Consider the following 19,454-nt stretch of genomic DNA (forward strand, 5'->3'; position numbering starts at 1 on the left):
TTAAATGAATCAATTGTCGTGACACCTTTTCACACATGGTCGGTTAGCCCCATTGTAAGTTATTAATTAACTTGTGGTATGTGTGCTAACACAACTGATGATTGACTGAACCGGGAATCGACCGGGACCTCGGGTTCGGCAGTCAGGCATGGTGACCATTGCGCTATCAAGGTCGTAAAATTGTATATTTCAAAGGTAGAAATTAAAAGCAAAGATTAAACACAAAAAATAGACTTTATTTTGTACAAATACCTTATTATATAACATAACTATTTACATATCACTTTTCGTTCAAGAACAATTAAAAACTGACTGACAATCAGACTTTTACTTACATATACATTAACTTACAAATACATACATATATTTATTTAAATACATTTTAAATTTTGAATTTTATAACTATTTAGATTCCCACCAAATAAGTTTGCTCGTCTGAAGTCAGTCATTTGTCTCATGTCGCATTCCACGGAGGAAGGAAGGATAGCGGAGATGCCATAAGGAAGGTAGGTCAGGCGCCTTCTTGTAGGTCAAGCAACGTGCGGTAGGCGTGATCAGTTACTAGGACTAACGAGACGTTCGGGTTCCTTGTCAAATAAAAACCAATCGGTCAAAGATTGGTCTTGATTTATTGGTGGTTTTATTTTAAAAATAATGGGTGATTTCTATAGAAGACGTATGAGGATAACAATACGCGCGCTAGCTTATAACTAAAAGTCGTAAGCGACAAAATGGTTTTGTAATTTTATTATTTAGAAATGATAATTTGATAAAAATTCCTTCTACAATTTTAAAGAGTATGTATATACTCAACTACTAAAAAAGTTAAGAGGCTTAAATCGGTCCCGTTTGCCCATAATATGTGAATCTCTTTTTAAAAAGAGGTATGTTTGATATATTTTTCTCTGTTATAAAAGTTACCTAATCATGTTTCTACGTCTAACAAAATAAGGTTTATATCATGAACTTTCAGGTAACCAAGTTGTATTTTGATCCGTTTTGTATTTACTGAGAAAAATTGAGATCCTTGGCGCCAAAAATTCCATTTCGTCCTCTTAACAATTGTACCTATGTGAAAGATGTCCCGATATTTAAACAACGTATAAAGGTAACCTCAGACTCCTCAAAAGATTTTTAATTCAACAGTGATTAAAAATACCTATACATTTAAAATGTATGAGCTAACCAGCCCATAATTTTCTTTTATATTCTTCTACTTATAAGTTCTACTGACAATTCTGACCTTTGTTGTGTGACGACGCGACTATTTTGTCGAGTTCATTCGCGCACGTGATGGCTTGACCTATTTAATAATGTTTTTCTGAAGGACATACTTAATTATAGTTCGGCCATTCAGAGAATGCGTTCCTGACACGTCGCGATTGAACTGACGACGTAACTACATTCATTGATTATTGATATAATAATGTTGTTTTAATGCTCCTCAATTGTTAAAACGGTAAACAACCAGCAAAAATATTTTTATCGTAACTGCAACGCAAGTAAATCGCTGTTAGTATCGTTCAATCGCGACGTGTCAGGAACGCATTCTCTGAATGGCCGAACTATAACCTATAGAAAGTCGTTTAATTATTTCTGTTCATTGTTCTGATGGCACTATTTTCAAGTTTAACGTTAAACATTAAATGAATCAATAATGTCGTGACACCTTTTCACACATGGTCGGTTAGCCCCATTGTAAGTTATTAATTAACTTGTGGTATGTGTGCTAACACAACTGATGATTGACTGAACCGGGAATCGACCGGGACCTCGGGTTCGGCAGTCAGGCATGGTGACCATTGCGCTATCAAGGTCGTAAAATTGTACATTTCAAGGGTAGAAATTAAAAGCAAAGATTAAACACAAAAAATAGACTTTATTTGTACAAATACCTTATTATATAACATAACTATTTACATATCACTTTTCTTTCAAAAACAATTAAAAACTGACTGGCAATCAGACTTTTACTTACATAAACATTAACTTACAAATACATACATATATTTATTTAAATACATTTTAAATTTTGAATTTTATAACTATTTAGATTCCTACCAAATAAGTTTGCTCTCATGTCGCATTCCACGGAGGAAGGAAGGATAGCGGAGATGCCATAAGGAAGGTAGGTCAGGCGCCTTCTTGTAGGTCAAGTAACGTACGGTAGGCGTGATCAGTTACTAGAAATAACGAGACGTTCGGGTTCCTTGTCAAATCAAAACCAATCGGTCAAAGATTGGTCTTGATTTATTGGTGGTTTTATTTTAAAAATAATGGGTGATTTCTATAGAAGACGTATAAGGGCGGAGCTAGTAACGTTCCTCGTCCCCCGAACACCCGCATGTTGTCGCGCTACTTTCTTAGGAGATTTTGCGTTATGACATCTCCGCTAGTCATTTTGTTCTCGCTTCCATATATTGTTCATACATTTGGACTATCTTAAAGTCACTATTAGCTAACTTCAGAGAGGCAAAGTTATTTGACAATCACTTAATCATATTGTTTTGCTGGTTAACAATTTTAAACCAAACTAAAGACAAACAATTATGATATTTGTAACTTAGTTTAAAAATCAATATACCTGAGTGACTTAATCAATTTAATCATTATTTTGAAGCAGTAGTTCGTCTGTTTAATATGTATTTGTGTAAAAAGTCTATTTTGATTTTCAAAAAGTATTTAATTTCAGCATAATTTGGATCGATGACTTTTTATCAAAATTGTTTTTCTTTAATTTATGTGCCTACTCAATTAGGCTATCGCCGTTGAGTTTTGCGAAAACTATACATATACAGCCTTACTTATAAAAATCATCTAATCATCTTGTAAGCATCATTTTAACTAATTACTACTCAAAGCCTTACTGTTACTGTTACAGCCTTTGTATCGTCTCACTGCGGCCTTCTCTCACACGGAGAAGGATTGAGCGTTAATCACCACGCTTACTCAATGCGGGTTGGTAATTTCAGACTATATAGTCCAGGTTTCCTCAAGATGTTTTCCTTCACCTTTTTATCAGCCATTGGTGTCCAAGCCTTAAGTAGTTATTAAATATTTGAGTTCATTAGTTAAGACATGCTTAAGCAACGTTTATAAGTAAGATTTTTTCTTAACAGCCCTTAAGTATTACTTATTATTTAATTCACGTTTATAAGTAAAGCTGATAATGATTTTGATATAAATAATTTTTATAATTTAACATTTTATATATTATATTTTTTTCTTGTTTATCGGTCCAGCCCTTTTTCCTACATTAAAAGCATAACAGGATTTTCGCATTTTATACATAGGTACAAATTATAATATTAACTTATACATATAAGAAATGGCATACCTGTATTTTCCACTATTCTACACAACACAAACCTTACTAATATTATAAAAGCGAAAGTAACTCCGCTTGTCTGTCGCGCTCTCATGCCTAAATTACTGAACCGATTTAAATGAGATTTGGTATACAGTTAATCGAGAGCCTGAGAAAAGACATAGGCTACTTTTTATCTGGGTACGAAAAGTAGTTCCCTACGTAGAAAATCTTGTTTTGAATATTAACTTTATAATAACGCAAAAACAACTAAAACGGTTGATAATTCGGTTGATAATTAACCGTAAATAAATTATAATTTACTTGTTTCTTTAAAGATCGATGTCTAAAATTGATTTTTTTTTTGTTTTCTATTGATTTGATTTAAAAAAAAAAAGAGTGAAGTATTAACAAAATGATGCTGATTTACTTTAGCCTTAAATTTCAATCATTATACAGCTCAAAATACAAATAAAACAAAATTATATCCTCCTTATGGTTGCAGGTAATTAGTAAAAAAAAATAGCCGTTCAATCAAACGGCTAGCCCGATCATTAACGTCATTTATAATCACTCACCTACTCTCATAACTGCGACATATATATTTCAAAATGCATAAAACATAATCATAATCAGTATTTTTGTCCGTCTGTCCAACCTTATCTTCGAAACGGCTGAACTTACATATTACGATGTGTAATCCAGGCTGCTCTTGTTAGGTCTTGATTCGTGTACCTCTTTTACGAGGTCGGCTAATTCTCCGGCGCCGTAACCTAACAGCTGACGTAGGTCACACACGAATTTGTAGACGAATCTGAAAAATAATATATTTTAATGTTATATATATAATATATTTTATTTATTTATAAGTGCTTTACAAGGCGCGACTGCCTATCTGACCACAACCCAGTTATCTTGGCAACCCAATAATCATTAATAAGACTGGTTGTCTTTCTGGCTTCCGACTGCTCTTAACGACTGCCAAAGATGTTCAAATGACAGCCGGGACCAATTTAGCGTGTCTTCCGAAACACGGAGGAACTCGTCATGACAAGATGGTCACCCATTCACTGATCAACCGCACCATCTTGCTTAGCCACAAGCTCTAAGTTGAAGAAGAGAAACAGAATAGATCTATCTATACTAATATAACAAAGCGGAGACATTTTTTGTAAGTTTGCACCCAAAGGCGTATTTCACTGTTGTTGTTGAGGATATAATTGAATGGACATTTGAGTACTTTAAACAAGTTTAATTACAAATAAAATGGTAGACATAGAACTTAAAGTACTAGCAAGTTGTTTGGTTTGTGCGCGACGCGATCGCACCGACCATTTTATTTGTAATGAAACTTGTGTTACATCTTGCTTGCGCGCTGTCATGGCCGCCGCCTGTAGAGACACGGCGGTAACAGTTGTCAAGCTACACTATCCCAACAGTGACATAGGCTATATTTGATTCGGGTACAGAAAGTTCCCCTGGATAACTGGGTAGAGGAGGTCAGATAGGCAGTCGCTCCTTGTAGCATAGTTATTATATATTTTTGATACCTATTCTGTTATTAGTCTGTAAGCCTTTTTTAAATGAATAAAAGTCTCGGGAGATGATGAGAAGTTCGCCCGGGACGCGGGTCAAACCGCAAACTAAAACTAATTATTTATTTATAGACATATTAGAATTTTTTTAATTACCTCTTCCCAGAAACCTTAGCAATCATATCTCCGTCATAATAATAGCGCAATGCTCTGGACAGTTTCTCGTAGTTCATGGCGGGTTTATGTTTTCTAGCGCCCCATAGTCGCGCCACGCGTTCCGGCTCGAGTAGCTTGAATTCACCTTCCGTACCTATATAGGAAAAGATATATTTAAATATACTTACTTATAAAATATGTAAAAAGATTCATGGCTAGTTTTACAGGTAACTAATAAAGTCTCCGATAGTCTATCAGGAAGTTATCTGACTGAAACTATAACTTTTGGTTTCAAAGGTCTTATTTATTTACTGGTAAAATAGTTTAGAGTTGATTTTTGTGTGCAGTGCACTATTGCTATTGGGGTGTTGTATTTTTCTCATACAAAAAATCGGTGGCCGATTCATCAAAATCATTTTACTTCACTTACGTATTTATAAGCAATTGTGAAAGTCAAAAATATAAATAAGTGATTCTAATTGCTCATTCCAAATGCGGTTTTCTATGGAGAAGAACAGACAAGAAACTCCATAATTACTCTTTTTGATACTAGTAGGTATTACAGTTAATATGTAACGTAATTTAATGTATGTGAGAAGATCATGTGGAGTCGCAGACAAAAGAAAATCCCTACTAATATTATAAATGCGAAAGTAACTCTGTCCGTCTGTCTGCTACGCTTTCACGTCTAAACCACTGAACTGATTTTAATAAAATTTGATACAGAGATAGAATTGACCTTGAGAAAGAACATAGGATAGTTTTTATCCCGGACTTTTGAAGAATTCTCTTGGAAACGTGATATAGCGGCGAAGCCGCAAGAAGATATAAGAAGATAAGAAGAGATGACTCCCGGCCACCGTAGGCGTAGTGGGTCTGTGGGCGGCGCGCGTTGTTCCACGCGCTCCTCAAAGAGATGTCAGCAACCCCAGCGGGGCCCAGCAGGGCCAAGGCCTGCCGGGGCTGCGGGTTGTTCGAAAGAGATACCGCGGTCCTGGCACATAAAAGGCCTATGACGGAACACGACGGTTTTTAGTCAGTAAGAGTCTGACACTCCCTCACCTCTGCTAACCCACAGCGGGAGGGGTCATTTGATGATTTTTGATGTCCTTAAAAAAAAGGAGGTAGCAGCCGTAAAACTAATTAGTCTAAATACTAACCATGCCACCGAATAACATCAAAATATTCGGCACTAGTAAGTAGTTCTAGTAGAAACTGCCACAATTGTATCTGTCCGTTATTTCCGTTGCGTGATGTTACGTATGTTGACAATTCCTCTTCTGTAGGCCTTATTACTATCTGAAATCATAATAATAATTTATTATATTAGTATCACTACACAGTGTAAAACAAAGTCGCTTTTTCTGACCCCATGTACCATTGTCCCATTGTACGCTTAAATCTTCAAAACTACGCAACGGATTATGATGCGGTTTTTTTAAATAGATACATTGATTGAAGAGGAAGATTTATATGTATGTCGGATAGAGGCGAAACATCAGGATGGCACTATCGCCCGACATCAGTTAGGGTAATCGCACAAAGAGATAACTCAAAAGAACTCAAAACTCAAAAACGTTTATTCAAATTAGTCAGAACAAAAGACAGCCCCCAAAACGCCCGCCCTTCGCCACTTCCTATGTGTTTTGGCTGGGGAGAAGAAGTGGCGCAACAAACTCCCCAGCAACACATGTCCATAGATATAATATTACTAAACAAGATTGCGCACGCTCAAAATATATATTTACGAAAATGAACTCTATTCTAACGCTATAAGGTACTAAATTGGTTGCATAATACACAGAGGCAAATCCGAGCCGAGAGGGATAGTTCGAACGGAGGCTGTTTGTCTCTTTCTAACACCTTGCCAGCATAAAAAAATGTTGTGATCAAAAGTTTTGTCTTCCCAAAAACAATTGAATCACTTATATTTTTATCTTATTTTAACAATTGTAAGTCAACAAATTAATAACAATCGCATTAATTTATTCGTATTTATTATTAAAACATAAACAACATAAATTTTTATTTTGCTTTTTTTTATTTTCTAGCGGTAACCCTGAACATTCTTGGCGCGTAATCAGCATTTAAAATTTTGTTTATATTTTTTTGTATTAAATCAATGTAAACTATTAAAATGGTGAAAAAGTGTTGCGTTTCTACTTGCAAAAGTGAATCCTATGGTGGTTGCAATATATCGTTCCACAGGTTAGCTAATAATAACATTTTCGTAAACCAAACAACTAGGGTGCCCATGAATTCTTGTAACGAGTCAAAATATGGGTGATGGATTTTAAAACTGTTGTACTATTGTTATAGCTTCCCAAAAAATGAAGAAAGGCGACATAAATGGCTAAGCAGTCTATATATGAAGTATAAATACAAAAAAAACAGTCTTCACTTCGAATCTTCCTGCTTTTATACTGCTAATTTCCGCTAATTATTAAAAGCCTGTATTAGTATCTTAAGGTCACAAACTGCGTAAGTTAAAACTTCAATACTAATCTGTGTTTAATAATCTTAGCAAATTTGGATTTGTCTCACATAGCTTAATCTCATAGTCACCCTATTAGAAAGGGACAGACAGCCTCCGTACTAACTGTTTCACTCGGCTCGTTTTTTGGGTTTATATGCGCAGTCCTGTTTACTAATATTATGTCTATGCACATGTCTGTCTGTTAGGTTAGAAGAACCTTTACACTTTAATTTCAAAAGACACTTTACACACTTTACAATATGGATCTACAACGGTACTACAACACTAGGCAATAACACTAGGTACACTAGACGTGACGTAGGGCAGTTTCGAGATGTGTGCAACACGACGACTCAACGAACACTGAGCTCCGCCGACGCCACGCTGACCACCACGACTCTGCCAAGCGCGCCAAAATGTTGTTTCACTAAAAGCGCCACCAGATGGCGCGCTTGCGTCTCGTTTAGTGTCCGTACTATTGACCGTCTCCGACATGTATAATAACATACATTAAATAGTGGGGAAATACTGTTCCGGTGCGAAGCCGGAGCGGGTCGCTATTTATATTATAAAGGTGAAAGTATGTGTGTATGTTTGTTACAAGTTCACTCGGAAATGGTAAAATGGATCCTGATGAAACTTGGCAGTAATATGAATTATGCATCAGAATAGCATTTCGGCTACTTTATATTCTGGTGCAGAAATTTGTTTTTTCAGGAAGTAGATCCCTCAGAAAATAGTTATCTCTGAAAGCGGGTCAAATCGCTGGCAGAAACTAATCTATATCTATAAATTAAACTGGTCTACAAATTTTTACTTTTTTTTTGTAACTGAGGTGAAACATATAAATTCTTGCAGATTATAGGTAGGTCATGGCACATTATAGCAGCACCGCAGCAGCACGGCTGCAGCACGGCGTCGCCTCGAATTAAGACTACGGCTAGCTGCCAGCGCGCCAACCACGCGCTGTCCGCTCGCCGTCGGCGCGCCGGCCGCGAGGTGTAAGCTTGCTGTCACCGCAAACTCAATATTATTTTAAGACGATTATGATTGATGTTATAATTGAACACGACGTAATGACGTTGTTTCGCTGCCGGCTCGGAGTCGGCGCGCAATTAGCACGCCGTCGGCGCGCTGTACGCATGAGGTCCGCTCGCTTGCAGCACGCGGGCGGCGAGTCGAGTTGTGTGGAAGCAGCAAGCACGCTGACTGCTCGCCGTTGGCTTTTTCATATTGACATTACGAAATATATTATAACTAGCTTTTGCCCGCGGCTTCGCTCGCGTTAAGAAGTATTATTATTAATTAGGTATGGTTTTTGCGGCTTTACTTTTGTTTAGCGTGTGTAAAAAATTAGGGCCTACAAAACTTCTTTGTACACAATATTCTTTACTAATAGACCGTTTCTATAAACTTCAAACTTAAATGGGAATATTAATCCTGCTGCTATTAGTTCACACAATCCGCCATAAGTAGCATTTTTCATCATATCAGCAAAATATTCGTCAGGTGTTACATAGTTATCACCATTCCTGTCGTGGGTCATAATTGAAAACTTGCTCCAGTCATTAACCACATATTTGACAATTTCTGTACGCACCTCCATTGCTCTGTCTTGTGTTCCGTACATTAAATAAGAGAGAGCACGAAACAAACATGCACCGTCACCAACAATAGGGACGACAGTACATTCTTCAACTTCTCCATTAACGTTTAGATTTTCTTTAGCCATTTTAAAAAAAGTCTAACCAACAAAACCTAAACTTAAACCAAACGAAAACAAATCAAATGCCAAATACAACGCAGTCTATGACCAAAACGACTAACCAAAACAAAATGCCAAGAAAAGAACCGTCAAATATAATCCGCTAGAAATATTTATGTTTATTATGTCAGTGAGGAAGGCAATCCGCAGCAACCAAACAAACAGATTACCTGCAGTTCAGTTCGAAGGTAATTAACTGGCGGAGAATCTTAACACCGCGATTCAGAAATGAGACGAAAATGCACAGCGCCATCTAATAGCGGTAGGCAGAACTTCTCAACATTTAGAACTAAACATTATTTTGTTCGTTCCATTACGTACTGATAGGTTCAAACTAATACATTTTACATCCTTCATCATCCCTTATTTTATCACCCGTGGGGGTTGAATGGGGGTTGAATTAATCAAAATCGTATTTAAGCGAACGTCATCATAAAATTCTGATTCGTCATCAGGACTTCTTCATAAAATCTAAGAAGATGTATACAAACTTTTATCCCCTATTTTATCCCCTTAGGGATGGAATTTATCAAAATCCTTTTTTTAAGGGTTGCCTACGCCATAGTAGCTTTATGCATGCAAAGTCTCAGTCCGATCGGTTTAAAATTGACAAAGTTTCATACAAACTTTCATCCCCTATTTTATCCCCTTGGGGGTAGAATTGATCAAAATCCTTTCTTAGCGGATGCCTACGTCATAACATCTACCTGCATGCCAAATTTCAGCCCGATCCGTCCAGTGGTTTCAGCTGTGCGTTGATAGATCACTATGTCAGTCAGTCAGTCAGTCAGTCACCTTTGAGTTTTATATATTTAGATATACACGATTTAATGCTCTAAATTGAATGACAACTTAAATGCTGGTGTGGAGCCGTGCTGTTGCGGTGCCGCTATACTGTGCCATGACCCTTTCTATCACAGAATCGAAGTCTAAAACACAGGACTGCTCTAGCACGTCTGGTATTGGAGAAAAACCTACTAACATCATAAACTACAACTATGTTACAGCCAAAGTGATTAAATATATATTATACATAATGACTGGTCCTTGTATATGTATAATACCCAAATTGACTAGGCAATGTGATAGATTAATTACTTTATCTGGATCTAATTCATAATAGCTGGTCAAAGTTAGCCAAAGTAATAAATATGGTATAATCGTCTGACTACTTACTAATTCTTAGAAACGACTCAAGTTATTATCGACTCTTTTTATGATAAATCATCAAATGATTCCTCCCACTGTGGGAGAGCAGCGTGAGGGACTCTGAGCGTGCAGCGTGAGGTCAGACTGTTAGTGGCTTAAACCCACGCGGTGAACAACGCGCGCCGCCGAGACCGGTCCGTGTCTCCCACGACACGGCAGGCCGACAAGGCGACCGAACTCATCGCACAGGCTCACGTCTACGGTGGCTGGGAGTCGTCTCTCGACCACACGGGAGACGATGGCATCCCAGAACCTCTCGCCCCGGACCTTGGCTTGAACCAGGGCCGGGCGCGAGAGGTCGCCGCTGCCGACTGCCTCGACGAGGACACGGCGGTGCCCTTCCCGGGCAGGGCACACTCCGGGCCGTCCGTACAGTGGCCGAAGCCACACTTCAAAGAGAGGACTTTTCGCTACTATTATGGGGTGCACTGTGCTAACTAGCCTTCTTCGAATTATATTAAGGTCAGCTACCAGGCACTTTAGTTAGTTAACATGAAATAATAATCTTTACCTACTTGTTTTATTACATTATCCAAGTCTATGAAGATATTATATAACATTGCTAGTTAATGTGATTAATTCTGTGTCAATTATCACTTTATCCAAATTGAGTAGATATTATAAATAATAGCTAGATAATATGTATAATATGCGGACTTATTACTTTGGCTGTAACATATATAAAAGAAAGTCGGTTTAGTTATAACTCAGGAATGGCTGAAACGTTTCAGTTAAAAATTAGAGAGGAGCTTATAAAAGGACATAGGATAATTTGTATCATCATCCAGCAAATAAAACATCTGTATTTGTTTAATACTTACTGGTTTCGGTTTCTTCTTAATAGCCGATTGTGGAACTTCTAAAGGATCTTTGGTTGGCGAATTCGTTTGTTCATCATTCTGTATTACCGCTGTAAATATAATAATAATATTATTATTATTTGTTAGAAAATTTGAAAAACATATTATCATATGTATAGCCTTTTCCCAACTAAATTGGGGTCGGCTTCCAGTCTAACCGGATGCAGCTGAGTACTAGTGTACCACAAGCCAATTGAATATTTTTTTATAATACTTACCAATAAATTTACATTTCCTAAGCAACTCGAAGTGCGTCCAAAATATGTCTCCAGGATCCGAAGGTACTTTTTCTCTGAAAATTTAGAGAATACCTACATTACATTTTAGTTCAAAGTTAGTACTAAATAATCATCTTTAATGCTTAGAACATACAGTTCAAATTCCAATGCAATTTAATATTCGTACCAACTAAGCATTTGATTGTTTATTTATCTATACTAATATTAAAAAGAGGAAAACGTTGTTTGTTTGTTTGGTTGTAATGGATAAACTCAAAAACTACTGGACCGATTTTAAATATTCTTTCACCATTAGAAAGCTATATTATCTGCGAGTAACATAGGCTATATTTTATCCCGGTGCGGGCAGTAGCTCCCACGGGACGCGGGTGAAACCACGGGAAAACGGCTAGTAAATAAATAATATACTTACTTAAACTCCACGTTAGTGATAGCACATAGTTCTTTTCCGTTAATATTCCAGTCTGACAGTTTAACGCCGATCAAGTTAAACTGTCGGACAGCCCATTGTATCCACAGTTTGACGTGTTGGACTGACCTGGAAGGTAATAGTTAAAAGTTAGTTTATTATTTTCTATTGATTTATTTATTTATTAACCTCTTGTATATCGCTGAAGTCGTGGTGGCCTAGTGGGCAAAGAACCAACCTCTCGAGTGTGAGGGCGCGGGTTCGAATCCAGGTCAGGCAAGTACCAATGCAACTTTTCTAAGTTTGTATGTACTTTCTAAGTATATCTTAGACACCAATGGCTGATAAAAAAGGTGAAGGAAAACATCTTGAGGAAACCTGGACTATATAGTCTGAAATCACCAACCCGCATTGAGCAAGCGTGGTGATTAATGCTCAATCCTTCTCCATGTGAGAGGAGGCCGCAGCCCAGCAGTGGGACGATAAAAAGGCTGTAACTGTAACTGTATATCGCTAAGTATAAAATAATATAAAATAAATTATGTCTCGCGACATACAATGGATTAATTAACATATCAAATTAATGATCATAAAGAATATAAAAATACATTTTAAAAAAGGTGACATTTATTCTAATATTATAAAGCTGAAGAGTTTGTTTGCTTTAATCTGATAATCTCAGGAACAACAGATCCAATTTGAAAAATTATGTCAGTGGATAGTAGTTACCACGGGTGAAACTGCGCTAAAACTAGCTAAAACTACCTCATGGATTTTAATCAAATCAAATACCTTTAGGGATTGTTCACACCAAACGTATTGTCCGCCGCTGACTGTGAGTATACTCACAGTCGGCCTCAGTGTGAACGTCGACTCAATCTGCAGTACGCGTACTCACCAAGCCGACAATAGGCTATAGCGTACGATGCGCTACATGTGTGAACAAAAGAATACGCTCGTGTAGGTTCACACTAGATGCGTACGCTGAGCGGCCGACTATTCTACACATAAAAGAGCTCAGTATTTGAAGTTGCTCGTAGTATTTTATAAACGATCTCTGAGATCACTCGTGGTTCCCATACGATAAAACTAGTGTATTTTTAAAAAAAATCGGACGTTTACTGATATTTCAATTAAATGATGCGCATTCAGATAGTTGCCATTTGCGAAGCTCTAGAGGAAGACGAAAATAATAAAAAGAAGAGATTGTGGGTACATCCCTTAAATTTGAAGAGATGTTTTCTTGGTCAATTTCATACTTTATATTTCGAATATAGACTTTATCCAAATAAGTTCAAGAAATATTTTCGTATGACAGTAAAAACATTCGATGAGTTACTATCTTTAATACGTATAAGTTTATATAAAAGGGACACTAATTATCGACGTGCTATTCAGCCAGAAGAAAGATTGACAATTACTTTAAGGTAAGAGGAAAACAACTTGTACTGTAATCAACACTTATTTATTATAATCAAATCAATCACGTTTAAACAATTGCGAAAAGAACAATGTCAGACGTCCATAGTAACTTAGGCTCAATAAAAATATTTCATGTACAGTGAAAATTCTTACAGTTTCTTGTGTAGTTTCCCGCTGATCCCCCCAAAGGATTGTTCCCCCCAAAAAATCCCCCGTGGGCAGAAAATACCCCCAAATTTGGGGGGAATCCCCCCAATCTGGCATCACTGCGCAGCGGTGCGGACGCGGCGGAGCGGCGGTGCGTACGCGGCGGAGCGGCGCTATTCGGCAACTGCGTCCGCGTAGCCAATCCGCGTCCGCCGTGCATAGTCGCGTAGTAAAATAATCGGCTACTGAGAGTCAGCTACAACAGACGACGTAACAGCGTATAGTCGGTTCGGTGTGAACGACAATTTCAATATATATGGAAAAGCAATAAACTGCGTGACGCGCGCTCACAGTCAGCGGCGGACAATACGTTTGGTGTGAACGATGCCTTATTCTCAGGCTGCATTGGCCCATAGATAAATACCTCAAAGACTAACATACACATATTATATTGTACAAAATTGTTACTCTGTAACACTTCATTATGCACAATATCACTGTGCAACTGAACAAAAATATAGGCTACTTTTTATCCACATGCTCCCTTTAGCAAAAGCCAGTAACATTTTTAACAAGGATTATTACATACGCTCTTCTAACGGCCAGTTTCTTCATCAAAAGTAAAAGTCAAAGTAATGTCTAAAGTAAAAGTAACGGTCAAATTCGTTTTTTCAAGGCTAAAGTGTCAGCAAAACTAATAGAAAAAATGAATTTGACCGTTACTTTTACTTTAGACATTACTTTGACTTTTACTTTGGCTTTTACTTTTGATGAAGAAACTGGCTGTAAGTAAAATAACTTACCATTGTTTTGTCCCCCTTTTTCAGCTCTACAATCACTGTAGTCACTAGATAATTATTGTTTAAAAAAATTAAAAAACCGATCAGTGTCATTTCCTACCTTGACGTTGGCAAAATCTTCGATACCAACGAAGGAGCCATAAACAAAAAGAAGAAGAAGAACCTACCATTGAGCCGGATCATCGGGCACCTTCACCCTATGGTCGCTCTTGAACTGGGCGTCAACCACCCACACAGCCCCGGCTTCTGACAAGGCCGTCCCTTTTGACACTTCTAAGTAAAATAACCTACCATTGAGCACTTGGCAGCCGCTGCATGAGACACAGCCCTGGTTTCTGACACGTGGAATATTATCAAGAAATAAACACAACTTACCTTTTCTAAGTGTGTAAGTATATACTTTCAAAGTATATCTTAGACACCAATGACTGTGTTTCGGATGGCACGTTAAACTGTAGGTCCCGGCTGTCATTGAACATCCCTGACAGTCGTTACGGGTAGTCAGAAGCCAGTAAGTCTGACACCAGTCTAACCAAGGGGTATCGGGGTGCCCGGGTAACTGGGTTGATGAGGTCAGATAGGCAGTCGCTTCTTGTAAAGCACTGGTACTCAGCTAAATCCGGTTAGACTGGAAGCCGACCCCAACATAGTTGGGAAAAGGCTCGGAGGATGATGAAACACAACTTACCATTGTGCCGGATCATCAGGCACCTTCACCCTATGCTCGCTCTTGAACTGGGCATCCACCACCCACTTCACAGCTGCTGCATGAGACACAGCCCCGGCTTCTGTCTCTGTACCTTCTGATACTTCTGTTAATTCTGTGTCTTCTTGACGGTCTTCTAGCTCCAGTACTGGAAGAGAAAGGTTCGTTTTTTGTACACAGTTTAAAAACTATACTGCACTTGAGTAGGCACTTCACTAAATGTCTTCTTGATAGGGCTTTTTATACAAATACATATCAAGCAAATAAACTACTGCTTTAAATAATTATTCAATTGATTAAGTAATTCATATTTATCTTAAGTTATAGGTACTAAAATAGAGAATAGGTGATGGTTCGAACAAGCGCGGATCCAGCCCTCAAAAAAGGTTGTGGTCACAGCTACTACAAAATCGGAACTAGAAGCGGCTACTAGAAAAGTAAAAGTCGGAGCATGAACATGCTCATTAAAAATTATGCAAGTCGTTTATGAACTTTTGAATGAAATTATTTCCTTTTTTCTGAGCATCAGGACTTTGGCATTAGGAATGAAAATAAACTGAGGAGGAAGTTGGACCCGATAAAAAAAAATTGTTTCGATCCAAACCTATTTCAATCAATAACTTCTAGTAGCCAGTAAGCCAATATAGGGAGGGTTTGACGCATTTGGTGCACTTCTCAACTACCAGTGGCGGCATAGCATCGGGTGGCACCCCGGGCTGCTACCTATTGAGCACCCAAAAAAAAAACGACAAAATAAAATTACGAACCAATCTAATAATGCTAAAAAAAGTTTTTTTTTTTAATATATCTAAACTCATATTATGCTCACTATCAGTTCCGTCTCTAGCTTATGTACCGGGTGCTATCATTACTAAAGCACCCCTATGTATGGAAAGATTGTGAGTAGTTTTGTTTTTTGCGCGAGCGTAGCAAGCCGGAACATTTTTTAGATTTCGTCGTAGTTACCAAGTTATAAAACCAAAAGCAAAGACGTGGTATAAAACCGTATAAATTTGCGCGAGCGTAGCGAGCGCAAAATTTTGAAGTCTTGGGACACGAAATCACAGAAACAAGTAAAAAAAAAGCCACTGCTAAGTGAAAAAACCGCGAGCGCAGCGAGCGCGAGATTTTTTGAGTTTTGGTACTGTTTTGTACAAAAAAAAAATAAAATAGTGACTATTGTAAATAATAATAATTTTATTGTAATAGACAGCTGTGTTGCTGGGAAGTTTGTTTTGTTCTTCACCGCTTCTTGTTAACCAGAAAGTCCTGAAAGAGGGCGTTATGGGGGTGCTATCCTTTTCTACACTACGTTTGCCGAGGCGTGGTCTCCACTCTAGAACTCGTTTACCCCAACGTTTACTCGTTTATCCTTTTCTACTTTCAATTTTAACTTAAACTAATCTAACGTTTTCGACATTGGACTTAAACCACCACAAACTGAAAAAGCCGCGAGCGTAGCGAGCGCGATTTTTTTTGAGTTTTGGGACACAAAAGTACCTCAAAAACTAAAGCTGTAAGAAAACAAATATGGTGATCTCGAATTAGTAAACAACAGTCATAAAATTAAATGCAACAAAAAAAAGTATTATTTTGTTCCCTAGTGTTATCATCAGCCTATCGATTTAAAAAAACCGTAAAAGTGTGATGTCACAAGTCTAGGTAATAAGGTTGTGGGCATGCCCATCGTGCCCACAACGGTGGATCCGCCCTTGGGTTCGAAAATAATTGGTTGTTCCCACCAGAAGCCTGACACTGAAAGACTGACTAAAGTCTTTATCAACAGGTAACTGGGTTGAGATGGTCAGACAGGCAGTTGCTCCATGTAAACAACATGTACTACAGCTGCTTCTGGTAAGACTGGTAAACGATACTCTAATCTGGCTGAGAGCCTCTGATGTGCAATTAAAACGACTGCTACTGTGTAGCATTCGGGGACGCCGACGAAACGTGGCCTCCCTTTCATGGGGGTGTATCAACGACAACTTCCAGGCTCTGTAAGGTATAGGTAATTAGAATTGCAACTGCTAATTAAATGAAATAATTATGCAGTTATTAGTTCTTATAGTTAGTCTTACAATCCTCATCCATCTGGTTAGGCAGCTGCACCAGTTCCTCATCAGGTTTGAGTACATCCAGGATATTGATCTTCCTCTCCAAAGCACGTATTTGTATGTTCACTTGCACCACTCCTTCCCCTCTGATGCATTGTTCTACTAATGTCTTGTGATTCTCCAACTGGAAGTTAAAATTTTTTTTTTTTTAATAAAACTAAATGGTATTATTTTGCAAATAGGCTGAAAACAACACTTTTACACGTAAATCTCTGATAGCGACATGAAGTCAGTAATTACGATCCGACTACCACAAGAAGAAAGACCGAAACAAACTCAAGGGAAACGTCTCTTTTTAAGTCCAAACATACATAACGGCACCACGGCTAAGTAATGGAGGATCCTGTCTGGAATGACCTTATTGATGAAAGTGTCATGTCATGTGGTTCCACGCCAAAAGTGCAACGGGTGGAGATTGGACTCATGTCCTCTCATGAAAAGAGCTTGGCTGAAGGAACTCAGAAAGGCACTTGTCCATGGCATATTTATTTATTAATTTCAGAGATATTCATTTTGCTAGCAGAAGGCAGTGTCACTCTTTGGAATAATCTTGCAGTCCCAGCAGGTCTTATATACCAAAAAACAAATTACTTACCATCTTCGCGTTTTGCAGCCAAAAAGTATAATCTGAGAGATCAAAACCCAGTCTCCTTTCCAGCATCGCTCTCAATCGAGATAAATTGGTCCTTATATCCATTAGTTGGACTATCACCTCATCTGAAATTTGTTGTAATCCAGTTTATTATCTTTAGGAAGGTCAAAGATGGCTGAAGTAGTATTATTCGGGTTGAGTTGATTATGTTGAAATTGTAGATTTTAATAAATTGATTGATTTATTTTGTTGTTTTTCTTTTTAATTTTATTCAAAGGCTGTACAAGAGATATCTCTGACAACAGATATTATGTACCCACAAATTATCATTGATATAAATAAGTATTCAAAGAGTTGAAGTAAAAGAAGGGGAACAAACCACTGCTTTCCGTGCTCTGCATAGTATCATCTTCATCGGGAGTATCAGAGAAAACTGCTAGCGGAGTCTGCAGTATCTCACCTCCTGCCTGCATGAGGCCTGAAAAACACAAATGCATATATTTTCCTTGACAATCTATTTGATTTATTTATTTACATCTTAATTTGAGTTGTAAGGTGTCTTGGGTTGACCGGGTCACTGGGTTGAGGAGGTCAGATAGACAGTCGCTCCTTGTGAAACACTGGTACTCAGCTGCTTCCAGTTAGACAGGAAGTCAACCCCAAAGTAGTTGGGAAAAAACTCAGGAGATGATGACAAGGCACACTAACAACTTATTTACAATTGCATACACATATACATAATATGCAATTTTTAGTCCTGTGTAAATAAGTTAGTGACAGACGGCCTTATTGAAGGACATTTATTATTGTTTGTTATTAAAAATACTAGGGTTATAGTTTCTTATCAATGTAACTTTTGGATAATATAATTATGCCCAAGTAGATTAAATATCTACATGGTCGTGAGAACCTAGTTCCATATGTTTATCAATATTTAAGGCTGTTATTAACATTGCCTTGCCAGAGATTCAAGATTTATGATCAAGTTTCAAGATCCTTGTGTATTATATTACATTGTCTGATTTTTTAATCAATCGAAAACTATCAAAATTGCTTTACCATCAGTTTCTAGCGCCATCAAGAAACTATCTGAAGAAATCTCATCAACCTTCTAGAAGAAAAATCAAAGAAACAAACCCAGTCAAGATTTTACAAAAAACTAAGGATGAAACTTGATAAGCACGTAACATCGCCACAAATAGCAAAAGCTGGGTTCCGAAACTATTAAATAACATTTAGTTACTCACCTAAATCAGTCTCAGTAACATATTGAGGAATAATAGATAAAGGATCCGAGGTTTCGACAGTACTTTCGTCAAATACTGTCTCTCCCTGTTCCATTTTAATAGAGCGAACATTTAGAAAATCGTTTAAGTCCGTCACCTCCATTTTGCGAACGCAATCACACACAAACAAGCAAATTACAGAAGCTAGAACCCGGAAAATATTTGTTATCCCAAAATAAATTAGAAGTTTTGGTGTGATTTGAAAATTTTAGGAAAAGGAAATCACTCGAATGTTCACTTCCGCGTGCGCCAAAACGAAATTATCATAAACAATGGCAGGATTTTGTCGGTTTTTGACAGTTCCTCTATGTTGGTTGTGGTGTGGTATCCGTTTAAAAAACTGGAGAATTTGGTAATGGAAAAAGTTGTTTTAATTTATTAATAACCAGCTCGCGGATCGCAGATCTCGCGGTTTCACCTGGAATATTTTC

The 19,454-nt window shown here is 37.6% G+C and overlaps 1 protein-coding gene across 1 annotated transcript; it reads right to left on the reverse strand.

Moving 5' to 3' along the window:
• Positions 1-3,104: 3,104 nt before the first annotated feature.
• Positions 3,105-19,340, reverse strand: LOC124643833 (DNA-binding protein Ets97D). The gene is made up of 11 exons (XM_047182939.1): positions 18,985-19,340; positions 18,117-18,215; positions 17,741-17,862; positions 17,110-17,269; positions 15,014-15,179; positions 11,960-12,085; positions 11,527-11,600; positions 11,270-11,358; positions 6,159-6,297; positions 4,999-5,152; positions 3,105-4,121 (listed from the first exon to the last, which is right to left on the reverse strand). The coding sequence occupies exons 1-11, from the start codon at positions 19,124-19,126 to the stop codon at positions 3,995-3,997; spliced, it is 1,398 nt and encodes a 465-aa protein (XP_047038895.1). The 5' UTR covers positions 19,127-19,340; the 3' UTR covers positions 3,105-3,994.
• Positions 19,341-19,454: the final 114 nt, after the last annotated feature.

The sequence above is a fragment of the Helicoverpa zea genome, chromosome 28, assembly GCF_022581195.2.
Source record: "Helicoverpa zea isolate HzStark_Cry1AcR chromosome 28, ilHelZeax1.1, whole genome shotgun sequence".
NCBI lineage: Eukaryota > Metazoa > Arthropoda > Insecta > Lepidoptera > Noctuidae > Helicoverpa > Helicoverpa zea.